This window comes from Pygocentrus nattereri, chromosome 17 (genome assembly GCF_015220715.1).
Source record: "Pygocentrus nattereri isolate fPygNat1 chromosome 17, fPygNat1.pri, whole genome shotgun sequence".
Taxonomy (NCBI): Eukaryota; Metazoa; Chordata; class Actinopteri; order Characiformes; family Serrasalmidae; genus Pygocentrus; species Pygocentrus nattereri.
In genome coordinates this window covers 38,151,332-38,165,376 of record NC_051227.1, presented here as the reverse complement: position 1 = coordinate 38,165,376, position 14,045 = coordinate 38,151,332, and the positions used below count along the sequence as shown (strand labels likewise).

Below are 14,045 nucleotides of genomic sequence, written 5' to 3'. Positions count from 1 at the left end.
TGTAAAGGATTCGGATCGTTTAATCAGGTGTTTTGGGACTGATTCCACATACATTCCCTAATCAAACCAGTTCCCACTAGGAAGGAATCAGGTCCTAATGGCCCTGTGACACCGTACTGTTTTGGTGCCCACAGCATTGTCTGCCTGTTGCTCTCTACATTATCACAACACTGAGATTTAATTCTTTGGAGGAGGAATTATTACGAAATGAAACTGGACAGAAACAGAAAGAATGTCATTCTAAATAAAAGCTTTATGAAGTAAAAATAAGTGAAGTATAAATCCATATTCGAGTACATGCAACGCAACAGCATCCACAAATGTATTCTAGAATACTTTTGCATCTGTTAGTCACAATCAGTCATGATCTACACTGTTGTGAGTATCCTGTATATTTAGTACGTGTACTGTGCTGGACTGTAACTATATAACGTATCGCATTGCGTCATATATTACTGGGCTGTTGGTTTGTCTGAGTAGTTATTTTCAGTTTCTAAGCAAAGCCACCATCATCTAGTTAATGAAGCAATAAAGCTTTGCAATCACATGCTTAGAAACCCGTCCTTGGCAACACGCTTGGTTTAAGGAATTTGTATTTCACAGGAGCAAAATGTACATTTTACTGTACTGTAGACTTTACTGTAGGTTGTCTGTATATTTTCTCTGTCTTTCCATGATGACGTAAGAGGTGCTCAGACAGCAATCTCAGTATTTGAGTACTGGCACCTTGAACTGGTTCTCAAGTACCCTAAGCAAAACCAGTCCTGAAAGGTATTGTGACATGCATGGCAGACGCTATAGCTCCATAACACTATACTGAAGCTGATACAGTATCAGAGCCCTCTAGACAGGGTGTTGTACCTGTGCACTTTCCAAGTGACTCTGATTGTGATTCTGAAGCGGCTTCTCTCTGCCGCACGCTCGGCTGAGCTCGCCTCTCTCTGTCGAGCACGTCAACTGCTCCGGGCTCGCTGTGGCCATGTGGCACGCTTCAGCTCCGTGCAGATCACGCACAGGCGCTGCACACAGCTCAGGCCCCGAGTCCAGACACCAGAGACTGACGTTCAGGCTGAACTGAAAATGGGTCTGATAAACATCATGTAGCGAGCGTGAGGTACTGTAATAAAGCATAAGAGCTGTTTTTCAAAATGCGCAACACAAAGCCGCCGAGACCTTGTCATCGCAATCTGATAAGGACTATTCACGATCAGAGACGGGGTGAATCGTGCTGCGCGATAAGTAGGCTTCAATTTTCCACGGCAAATATTAGAAAAACGTAATTACGAGAGCACGGCTCAAAGCACCATAAGGTGCTGATGTAAATGAGAGCATAACATGGCACAATAACCTAATCTGATGACTCAATCTGCTTCCCGAATTCGTTTCTCCCTGGGTGAAAAACAAGATTTGAGGCTTTCTGTGCCTCGTCTCTTCACCAAAGCTGGTAAGACACCATTTCTGCTGTTTGCACTCGACCTTGCGCAAATATATTCAACTTGCCCAATGTCTGTGAACGAGAAGTCTGAATCAAAGGCTGTTCTGCAAGCTTGCCTAGGCTTATTTCACTCTGAGCTAATCCTTTTAGAGAAAGCACATATTGATTTTGTCTTTACGACCTTTGCATCAAAGATGGCAAAAGACCAAAAAAAATGTGCAGGGTGCCTAAAAGGGTTTTTGGGAGCGAAGCCACTTCCCTGGAGAACCTTTCAGTGGAGTGGTTTTACAAATGAATTTCAGTAAGTTTTCAAAAAGTTTTTGCATAATTAAATGGTTACAATGCAAACAGTCATTCGGAGAGGTTTGGTGTGAGGTGCTGTGTTCTAGAGAAAAGTACGGAGTCAGAATTGTTCACAGTGGTGGTGATGGGACCCAGACGTCTGGAGAGTTTAAACACCTCTAAAAGCTCCCTCACAGAAAACCGTTGTGTGAAATGGTTACGAATATGCCGCCTGATGTCTGAGACACTGTTTTACAAAAGCTTTGACTTTGGCCTAGAACTCATCTTAAAGTTCATTCAGGGTGGAGAGGTACATGCAGGACACTGTAAGGAAAAACAACCCCCAAAGAAAGTAAACCTTTCCAGGTTCACCACAATGTCATGCTCATCAACATAAGACGCCAAAGTAAATAAAATGGCTATATCGGCGTGCTAGACTTCACAATTTCTGGGGCCGGATTCACAACAGCATCGTACATTCTTCTAAAATGTGTGTTTCTCAAGTTCATTCTCAAGACGTTCTTCAAATAACTTCATAAGAATTGTAAAAACAAGTGGTATTCTTAAAACCGTGTTCGAGAATTGCATTGTAGAAGGTTTTTATGAACTTTTTTGTGCTTATCTAAAGAAGCTTCACCAGTTTCATCATTAGAATGCTTTTGTGAATCTGACTCCTGGTTCTTATCACTATCGCTGTAAAGAAACCTGAATCTGTAAATTTCACTGCACTGAACCATTTCACATAAAACCAATGTGAATGACTTTGTTTACATCTTGACCATTTAATTGGGGGGGGCAGAATTTTCGATGGTACTGCTCCAAAAAACCTCACCTTTATTTTTAAGAACACAAATTAACATTGAAGTTGTAACTGTGTCTTTAGGACTTAATTCTAGCAAAAATATTCTGGTACTATGACTATGGAGCTGAGCTCTGGTGTAGAGCCCCAAGTATTAGAGCACAGGCACAGTTACATCACCTCCTTTTCTGTCCCAAGAAAGCTCTAACAGTAGGATAATTAAAGTGAAAATGAGCTGTTTTGGGCACAAATGCAAAAAAAAAAAAAAACTTCCAAAGACTGACTCAGTAGCTTCATTCTGGACAACAGACTGGACCGGCATGTCTGTCTCTCCCGTCCACCCCCCATAAAAGGGACAACAAACAATAGCGTTGTCATGGTGAAATCAGAGCCTTCTGCCACAGCAAGGTGGCAGCTCCCGTCACTTTCAGGCGGATTGGAACAGCCGCTGTCCCCACTCTTCCCTGCACACTCTGGGCTAGAGTTTACAGACAGATACATCCTTGGTAATTACCACCACGTACATATAATGATGTGAAAAACACTAGCAGTTCATAAAGCATGCAAAAAGGATCACTACTTTCAACAGATGTTTCTTTCTATATATACCAAATATAACCAAAAATACAAAGAAGTGATGTAATACGGTCAAGGAATTCAAGTCAGTTAAACAGTTTGGGAATAAATGGTCTCATTAGGCCACTGTTCATTTCACTGCAGCAACCTAAAAACATTCATTTCACTGAGGGACATTTCTGACAATTAAGTCTAATAAATCTGCCACCGCTGTCACAGTAGCGCTGAGAACGGACAACACGCAGCATTTTGAGGAGTTTCTCACTAAGTCCGGATGTAGAAACTGTGGGTAATATAGTTTATACATGATATGGGTGATGAACACCGTTTTCAATAAAACTGACATTTAACTTAACAAAAAAATATTGTATGATTTTGTTTTTTTTTTTAATTCAGTGCTGAAAATAGTTTTTTAAAGTATAGGTAGCTCTTATTTAAGAATTAAGCAAGTGTCAGATGGTTTAACTCAGATACTCTGTCTAGAGATACTTGCTCTTAGGGGTTTTTATCAATGCACAAAGTGCCAGAACCTTCAGAACCAGAAAGCTGGAACTGTGCTTTCTCCACTGGTCAGTGGTCCAGTACTTTTGGTACCTGAACAGGACTGACACCAACAGAACCTAATGGTACTTGAAAATGTTCTCTATTATTGCTGACATGTACAGAGGCCAATGACTTATGTCTTACGGAGCATCATTTTATGAATTAACACATACAATGATATTTTTTTCAATATTTGGCTGTGTGATGGGTCTAACTTTTAATGAAACATGTAGTTCCTCAGTGCTCAAGTACTGATGTATAGGACGTTCAGAAAAGCATACTATTGTACTGTGACATAATTTATTACAATAACGATACGATACGATACTGTCATATTGCCCAGCCCTAGTTGATTGCAGTTTTTAGAATAAGCACCCTCTACAGAAGAAGTGTTTGCTATACTTTCACATTTTGTTTGACTCTACACATGATTCTGTGTAAATGTAGACATTTTTGTGAGTGTATGAGGGCAAAACAGTGCAGTATATTGTTAAGCAAGGTAGCTAATTATCCAACTTGGACTCTTTAGAAAGGCAAAAAATGGCAAATCTGTGGTTTTGATGGTTCCAGCAGAAAATGAAGTAGAACTATAAGTTCCATTGGCTCCCATTTGTCCCAGGTTTTTGAATGTAGAGCGGTAAAACATCCTAAGTTCGTGTTTTATAGAGCATGTTTTTATTTCATTTTAATACCTTACCAGTTACCACTACTAAAGTATTTTTGTCAAATATTATCACCACTTTTTCCTCACATCACCCAGCTCTGTATCGGTTCCCACATATCACTCACCAGTCTCTCCATCTCCTGCTCGCGGAGACGCTCCTCACGCTGGCGCCGATGGTACTCCAGCAGCTCGTCCTCATTGTCACTGATCTCTGTGATGCTGTTCTTGCGCTCCCTCATTCCCGGGTGGGCCAGGCGGAAATCCCTGTGACCTGCCGACATCTTCCTGTGGCTCCTGGGGCTGGCCAGGGGTGAAGAACCGGGTAAAGAGCCCAGACTGAAGGCTGGAGACAAGGTGTTCCCAAAGCTTCCTTTTCGCCCACTGTTGCCCTCCAACAGACAGGATGTGGGCGAGGGGCTGCGTGCACGGACCAAACGGGGGCTGAACAGCTCCTCAGTAGGGGAGGCAGCTTTGCGTCTAAGCCTAGGGCTATCTGGGACTGTTTTGGTGGACGGACTCTCTGGGGTCCGAAGGGTCCCCGGGAGAGCCCCAGGCAGCACAGGTACCCCTCTGCGGGCCACAGATGGGCTCAGAGGGGGCAGCTCCCTCATGCTGTTGCCACAGGCAGCCTCGAAGTTCCTTCGGGCCAGCCGAGGACTTTCTGGAGGCTGAAGGTTGCGTGGCTGTGGCTGAGGCTGGATGATGTGGACGATGGGGTCCAGGGGAGGCTGGAAGGCTCGAGGTGGAGGAGAGAGTTGCTGGGACGGGCTGGAGGTGGGCGAGTGGTCCAGCTGGGGTTGCTCGCAGAATGGGCTGGATGGGCGATCTTGAAGACTGTTGACTATCTTTAACCTGGGACTTGACGGAGAGGAACAAGGAGATGTGGTGGTGAATTTGGGGGTAGACTTGGGGCTACCAGGTACCACTATCCTACCAAGAGATGGGACATCATTGGATACAGCAGATATGGAGACTGAAGACAAAGTAGGGGGCAGTCTGGGGCTGTCCGGAGCCTTTCCTAGTAGGTTATCCTGACTCAGACCCCTGCGGGTGGGCTTTGGGCTAGGAGGAGCTTCCAGAAGAGCCCTCCTCTGGAGCCGAGGACTCTCTGGAACCTTCTGACTTCCGGTGTGGTTGGGCAACATGGTCCTAGGCTGAGGTACAGGTGGCTGGCTGGTGTAATTGTAACTGGAGGACCTGACTGGCACAGGAGGCAGAGAGGAAATCTGGTCCGGACAACCACTGGGCGAAGGACTGGTGAAGCTGCCACTGCTGGCAGCTGAGGGTGAGGAGAGAGGAGAGAAGGGTGGAGAGGTATTCTCATAGCTTGAGCCCACTGACATAGCACCAGGACTCGTGGGGGGTGAGAGGAGGTACCGGCCGCCTCCGTTTAACAGTGGGGAAAGTGGGGACTGGGCAGCGGGGGGCCCAGAAGGCTTCTTAGGCTCAGAGGAGGAGGAAGGTTGGGCATCATCCATGACTAAGGAGTCCATAATGTCCTGAAGGTCCTTCTCAATGGAACTAACAATTGCACTGTGCTCAGGTCGCACTCTCTCTTTGGGGACTGGGTGAGACTCGGGTGCTTCTGACTGATGGTTCCCATTGACCAGGCTCTCAGAGTCTGAGGGGAGCAAAGCTACAGTCAGCAAAGATACAGAAAAGTCTCCAACTCTGAATTACATGTACAGCAGCCAACACAATTTCTTTTACTTATGGACACATTTGAACAGTTTTTCAGAACATACTGCCCATTCAGACTGGGCACAAACACTACAGCTCAATCCTGGAGTTTTGCTGCGCAGGTGCAGAAGTGATGGCTCTCAGAGGTCAAGCACATTAACTAGTACACTTCACCCTGGCCTTGCATGCAATCATGGTAAAAGCTGTTGTGGGGGAAAAAAACATTGAGGCTACTTCACTTTCTCTCAGATGAAGTGCCTTATTATGCTATTAAAATAATGGCACCTATGCTTGAGGAGCTGCAAATGCAAAATACAGTAATGCTGCTGCCAAATTCAACACCCTGCCAAACTTACAAAGGCACAGGAGTCATAACTGGATCAATAAACAGTGTGGAGATGTTTGGAGATAAACACGAGGGGGAGGGGGGGGGGGGAGTACCAGTCAACCAAAGCACAGCAATACCCTCCGGTCAGACCACCTCTGTCAATACACTGAGTAATGATTCAGCAGCTGACACAGATATGCAAGAGGTACACAGACCTATGTTAACTGGCCAAAGCAGATTTTATTACGATATCAGGTTATTTATGTGGAAGGAAAGCCAAAGATAAGGTTGTGGCTCCCAGCCCAATGAACGCTCCTTACATTCTGCCTGTTTTACTGTGTAACACGACGAATCTCACGGCTGTCAGTGGCCTCATTACGAAACGCTCTCCACTGAAACTCCTCACAAATAATGTATAACGCCGTTAGCTCCCACATATAAAGCCTCCCAGATTTCTACTCTCAGCCAAGTGTAAGCCCAGTGAGGAGGAACAGCGAGGCTGTTCACACGATTACTGCTCGAATTCCTACTCGTTTCATAAAGATAACCCTTGGTGATGAGAGAGATAGGGAACCTGTCTTCTCCAGCACTGAGACGCGGACGCGTCTCTGCTTCCCAAATCGTTATAATAATTAAAGACGCATCTCGGTTTTGCCTTCAAAGCGGCAGTAACGGTCAATACTTACATGGAAGAATAAGCCCGACCGCTCTGGCTGCTGAAACCGACCTCAGAGTGAAGCAGTACGGCCCTGCATTCCGAACTGGACCGCCTGCATTGCCTAAAGCCGGCCGCACGGTGCCCAGGCAGGGCGGAGCAGCGGTTCTGCTGTAGCCGGGCTGTGTGCGCTCAGGCTCGGCCACAGCGCCGATGAACCCCGCCCTCCCCCTGTCCGCGGTGCTGATGTGACGCACTGCTGGAGCTGCGCGGGGGGGGCGGGGCCAACTGCTGCATTCTGTTTTTTCTTAAAGGGACAGACACGCATTTCTAAACCTAAACCTGGAGTGTAGCGTGCCACATGCAGTGATTTCCATAAGCTGACATGAGCATTGTTCCTGCTTTTAGCACTCCTTGCGTTATTTATTTCTGTGCATATCTGTGCATCTATGGACAGTATATATCCCAGAGTCATTTCATAGGATAGCAGCCACTGCTAGCTATGTTTATAATGCCAATATAGCCATTTAACCCAATAAAGTAGTTTATTACTTAGTAATAAAGAATGTAAACATCATTCATAGAGCACGTTTCAAAGCCAAGGCTACAGAGTGATTCACAATAAAAATCTAAAACAAAATGAAATAAAAATAGAGCACCTTGAGGTGACCTCTAACAAAGAGAAAAGTTGAATCTCTTGAAAGTGGCTGTGGAATCAAAGTCTAAAATCTAGTGGAACACATCCAAAGTTTAGGGGCACGAGTGGCAAATGCGCAGTTCCCTCCCTTTTACTATCCAAAATGACCAGGGAGCCAACACGTGGCTTCTGAGGTTTTATGTGATGTTGCTGATGGTAATAAAATAATCATAGATCTGAAAACCTTTTGGGTACTCTTTTAATCTACACACTCCGTATAGACAAAAAAAAGTACATGTGAAGTATGTATGTATATGTGGTTTATCTCAAAGCTACTGTAAAACAATGTCACCAGCATCAGGGTTTTCTATCTATTTCATGTAATTAGACACAAATGCTTCAGACACCTGGTTCCTATCACCACACGACTCTTCCGACTCTGTGCTCTAGAACAGGGCACTCCACATGGAACCACTCTTAATGACTCTACATCTTCACCATTGATGTAGAAGTTTTGGAAAAAAAAAACATTTAAACTACATCTAAATTTAAACTGCAGTGGCCTGTTTGTGAGCCCACACTTGTAATTACATAGTTGACAACTGTGTTGCCCAGTTTCCGTCTTGTAGTCAATCTATTCTGTACAGCACTTGCACATAGTCCTTAAGTTGTGAATCCAGTCTTTATTGAGCTGAATCAGATAAACTATAGCAGCAAAATACTTGCCACGTTTGGAAGTTTACGTTGGAAACATGAAGCCCTGGTTACATATCGCTGCTGTTGGAACAAAATCTTCTATCCCCATTTTTCTTGCTTTTCAGTTTTTGACTGAATTTGAAAGAACCCATTATGCTATGCATTGTATGTGTATGTCAGGATGAGCAGACCAACAGAAATGTCCCAAAATTACTCCGGTAACTTACATTATAAGTACAGTATGTTATTTCTTTCTCCTGTAAAGTTATTTTGGAGATACAAGGTTTTGTTCCAACAGCCATATATTCATCCCTGATATACATATTAAAATCAATGCTACAGGAGTCCAGTTACAGGCAATTAGTTCAGATTCCCACTGATTTTAGTCTAAACGGAGCCCAATTTGAAACGGACCTAGCTGAATGATTTCATGACCAGTGTCACTTTGATTATTTTATTAAAAAAATAGAATAATACAAAGTGCTTATCTAGCAAAGTGTCTCAGCAGTGCTGCACAATCATCAAAATGTTTTGGAGACCACCCAGCAACACTGGACTGGGGTGACCGGATATGAGGGAAGGAAGAGAGGGGCGAAAGTAGATTGGGGTGAGGGGGCCTGAGATAAAAATACACTCTGTAAAAGATACCCCTGCTCCTTAAAATAAACACAGTGCGTTCAACAAAGCCGTCTGGTCTGGAGATGAGATGGAGGTGGTAACGGCTTCAGCTGGTTGCTGCAGAGTGAGACGGTGTGTCCAACATTAGGCCTGTAAACTGTGCTCTGGTAATCACATGGCTGACGGATCTGTTAGGTTGCCAAAGCCACAGTGCTGTATTTCACATAACGAAGTAGCTTTCAGTTGCCTCTTCATTCAGCAGTGTTTCATCTGCATCTAGATTGTTTATATGTGGGACTTCCAGTCAAAGCGGTCATTGAGTTATTCATGTTATTCAGTTTGCGAGGTTGATCAAGTACAGCATTCTGTCCTGTAGTCAAGCAAATACAGACACAGAGACGATTTAATGTCGATTACCTTCACCAACGTAACGTTATGTACTGAGGCTAAACAAATACTGTAGTGGTCAAATGTGACCCCTATTTGCTTTTTCACAACGGCCTTTTTCAGACACCCAAAGTGAGCTATACGACTACTATGATTAGTTCGGATATACACATTCTAATAGCTCCATACATCCATAGGGTATGATGAAATGGACCAGATTAGGTTTTATTAGTCATGAAGAAAACTTGCATTTCCACCTATAAATCTTAACACGGTGCATACATTCATACAGAGTATAGCTCAGCATTTTCATTATATTTTCATTTTTAAGGAATAGGTTAACACTGTGACCTTAGACAAGCCTTCATTTTCCGTCGCACAGAAAATGTTTCCATGTGGTGTCACATCACTGTTTATGTAGAGACATCCTTTTGTTTCATATAGAGCCTGTCGCCATCACAATGCTAATTTACACTAGCGTGTTTTTTTTCTATGGGTATAAGCACGTTATGTTAGCACCAAGCTAACTGAGATTCATATACACACTCTCCACGCTGGATTTAATACTACCTAAGGCAGTTCTAGAAAAACGAGGACATTTGAATTATTTTATACGTATATAATATGTGTCTCTCTCTCTCTCTCTCTCTCTCTCTCTCTCTCTCTCTCTCTCTCTCTCTCTCTCTCTCTCTCTCTCTCTCTCTCTCTCTCTCTCTCTCTCTCTCTCTCTCTCTCTCTCTCTCTCTCTCTCTCTCTCTCTCTCTCTCTCTCTCTCTCTCTCTCTCTCTCTCTCTCTGTGTCTGGCTCGCTCGCTCGCTCTCGTGTGTGTGTGTGTATGTAACATTACACACACACGGAGAGAGACTAAAATGTAATATGAAGCCATATTACTGAATCAAAACGATGACTTGCCAATCGTTGAATCAAAAAGCGAATTCACTAATTATCAGCAAATGCAGAGAGAAGAATACAGCCAGTAACCCTAACTTGTCTCTTAACAGTGACTAGGAATGCTTATTTGCAAAAAACAGAACCTCCTTCAGATCGGAAGGAATTCATTAGCAGTGGATCAGATCTGTTTACTGCTACGTTCGTACCCCGTGGCAGCCAACAGGAAAAGGCAGGGCATAACAAGAGGCAGACTGTAGATGCCCTGTTTAAGTATATTTACAGCGCAACACAGGAGCCTGTGTGCCGCTGGGAGAGGGGAGGGCTGAAGTCCAGGCTTTGCTCAGAAACCAGGCTGAAACGAGACCTCATAAAAGCTGCATGGGGTGACTCCAGGCTCAGGCAGTGTTGCTGTGTCCCTGTGTCCGGAAGTGGTAACTGAAGGCATGCACCTGTAATGGAGCCTCCACTGGCACTGCAACAATCCACACCATTCATCTGAGCTGTGAGCCGCACAGGGGCCTCATCTCTGCAGCACTTATTTTAGGATGTCGATACAAACTCCAACACAAGCAGCTGCCTCAACGACTGCACTCAAGCCTAGTCTTGACTTTCAGGAGTTTGCTAAGGCGTGATCTTCACTACTGTCCAACAGTGGAATCATAACGGTGTTTTGTTTTATTCGATAATAACTTGCGTGATACGTTAAAACATTCCAAACTAGATATCTCAAGAAGATATTAAACGAAAATTTACAATATTATTTTATTTATAGTCATTTATTGTCAAATTATCTGCCATGAAATTTCATTACTCAGTCAGCCTGGATGCATCTAAAACTTCTACATCTAAAATTAGGTATGCACAATATCACATCATTCTGATTTTGGCAGATTTTCGCTTAAAAAAAAAAAAAAAAAAAAAAAAAAAAAAATCAGACTGATTTATTTTTATTATTATTATTATTATTATTATTATTATTATTATTATTATGCATTTGCTGCATTCTGGAAGAGCAAAACATTGAAACATAATGTTTTAGATGGATGGATGGATGTTTATATATTGACTTTGTGCATTATTAAACATCGGCATCGCCAAAATTTCAAAATATTGAGGAGTGATTCCACATTTTTGAACCATACTGTAGTCTAGACTCTTATTTCCTTGTCGGAAAATGAACAGGACCACTTCAGAGAGAAAACTACAGTTAAATTTGCTCGCATTAAAATATACACTCACCAGCCACTTTATTAGGTACAGTAAAAGGTTGCTAGTAAAAGGTTGGACCCCCTTTTGCCTTCAGAGCTGCCTTAATTCTTCGTGCCACACTTTCAAGGTGTTGGAAACGTTCCTCAGAGATTCTGGTTGGTTATTTGAGCTCCTGTTGTCTTTCTATCATCTGGAACCAGTCTGCCCATTCTCCTCTGACCTCTCACATCAACAAGGCATTTTCGTCCACACAACTGACCGCTCACTGGATATTCCCTCTTTTCGGACCGTTCTCTATAAACCCTAGAGATGGTTGAGCGTGAAAATCCCAGCAGATCAGCAGTTTCTGAAATACTCAGACCAGCCCGTCTGGCACCAACAACCACGCCACGTTCAAAGTCCCTTAAATCCCCTTTCTTCCCCGTTCTGATGCTCGGTCTGCACTTCAGCAAGTCGTCTTGACCACCTCTACATGCCTAAATGCACTGAGTTGCAGCCGTGTGATTGGCTGATCAGCTATTTGTGTTAACAAGCAACTGGTGGCCGGTGAGTGTATATTTGCAATATATGTGATGTTTTAAATGATTTGTGCTAAATGTATTTATCAGCATTTTTCAATATTTAAATATGTTAACTCATTCATGTCACCATATTGCACATATGTGGATGCAATAGTGTCAATTTTTGATACTTACATGTGTAAAAAAATTACAAACATGACACACATTTGACTTGTATGGAAATACAATTCCTGTATGAGTTTGAATGCAATATCAACATTACTTGGTGTATAAATGACCCAAAAACAAATCTTGTTTAGCTGCAAGGACCAACTGTAGGGCCACACTTCAGTTCCTCACCTCCATATCAGTTTCACACAGTAATCCACAGTAGTTACTGAATAAACAATCTAAAGATTAAGAAGGAAATAATGTGCCTGTAGTTTATTGGCTTCAAATCAGCATCTTAACCTCTAGCCCCACGCTTCATGCTCATTTGACTGGGTGCCATTGGTTTTATGCTTTCACAAAGTGGGAGGTGTTGGCACAGCTCTGGCTGCTCCAGAAAGAAGAGCCTGGAGCCACAGCTGAGGATGCTCTGAACAGCAAGGGTAGATGTTTGGCTTGTTTTAAGTCGTGTCACAGCCAGCGTGTGTCTATCTTTGCGTCTATGTAGGTGCGCGTGGGTGTGTATTACCTGTATGGACTCTTCTCATCGTGCTAGATGTGTGCTGTTCCTCCATCCTCATGCTCTTCATCCTGAACGCCTCCTCGGGGTGATTGAAGCGGAAAAAGGATGACTGGCCAAAACACAGCATACAGCCTGCAAACACAGCCAAACAAAGACGTTTCAGAGGCGATCGAACAAGACTACAGTCTGTTTGGTGTCTGCAGCGTGCTTTGTTTATTCTGCACTGCGGCTATGAGGCTGATGTAGCTAAGTTGTAAGCCAAGTGGTTGGGTTAGTGTAGTGGTTAACACCTCTGCCTTCTACACTGTAGACTGGGGTTCAATCCCCACCTGGGCAAACACCCTACACTATACCAATAAGAGTCCTTGGGCAAGACTCCCAACACCGCCTTGGCTTACCTGTGTAAAATGATCAAATTGTAAGTCGCTCTGGATAAGAGCGTCAGCCAAATGCCGTAAATGTAAATGTAACGTTAGCTAGCTGTTCTTAGGTTATAGAAGTGTGCAATAAAACTTTGAGCCCTGGCCATTTAAGCGGTTAATTCCTCACTAATTATCATTGTGAAAACTACATGCTTAAGAAGCCGGTTTAGTTTCTGTTGTGGTGATCTTAATCCAGAGCATCACAGGTCAGGCCACTGATCACTGGCTGCTTGACCACTTAAAGTTCAATTTTTTCAACTCTGTGAGCCTGAAGACACACAAGTCCCCCATTCATCACACACTTGCCTGAAACCGTATTGAGATGTTAAGCAGACTGAATGACATGATGCAGCCAATTTTGGTCCATTCTCCCACTGGAAATGAATCTATTGCCGTTACTCGTTGGCTATATTGGCCTCATAGCTCCAGTGCAAAACAAAAAAACTGACCTACTGCATCTGGAATGATGGAAAATCCTGTCAGTGTAGATTCTTTTAACTACCACTTTAAGTGCTGCAATGCCAAAACTAACACAACATATCACGTGAGCCTGTCACATTCACGAATTATCACGACTCAGGATCCGTCCAGAGTTGAGTGGTTTAGCGCTGCAGTGTGAGAGGTACATTTGGGGGCATGGAACATTTGCTCTCATGTGGCAGAGAAGGATGGGATCAGGCAGGAACATCATTCACTGCGGTGTCAGCTCCGCAAACTGCCTCATGGCGTGCTGAGTGAGGAGGGGAAAAAGGACAAGACAAGCCTTGTTTCTGCCCTGTGGTTTCTGCTCCATTTACCCCTCAGCTTCTTCAAGCATGTACGGTGCATGAAACTCTGTATAAGATGTTCCCATCTTTAAATCCAGAGCTACAACTGTACAAAACTACAGGATGCAGAGAAGTGTCTATTAGGACTACACGATACAGACAAACTGCAACATAATGGCACATGAATGTGATGTGCTTAAAGATTGGTCTGCATATTTTGACCAAACGATTATTGCGCTAAACAACCCTTCAGTTATTTCATTTC

At 43.5% G+C, this 14,045-nt stretch overlaps 1 protein-coding gene across 3 annotated transcripts in view; it reads right to left on the bottom strand.

The window, feature by feature from the left end:
* phldb1b (pleckstrin homology-like domain, family B, member 1b) overlaps window positions 1-14,045 on the bottom strand; it is a 112,790-nt gene that overhangs the window by 52,358 nt on the left and 46,387 nt on the right. For all 3 annotated transcript variants that reach the window (XM_037546589.1, XM_037546590.1, XM_037546591.1), the window contains 2 exons: window positions 12,598-12,723; window positions 4,425-5,920 (listed from right to left, as the gene is read on the bottom strand). In XM_037546589.1, coding sequence (XP_037402486.1) covers window positions 4,425-5,920; window positions 12,598-12,723 — 1,622 coding nt within the window. The remainder of the gene's footprint in view (window positions 1-4,424; window positions 5,921-12,597; window positions 12,724-14,045) is intronic.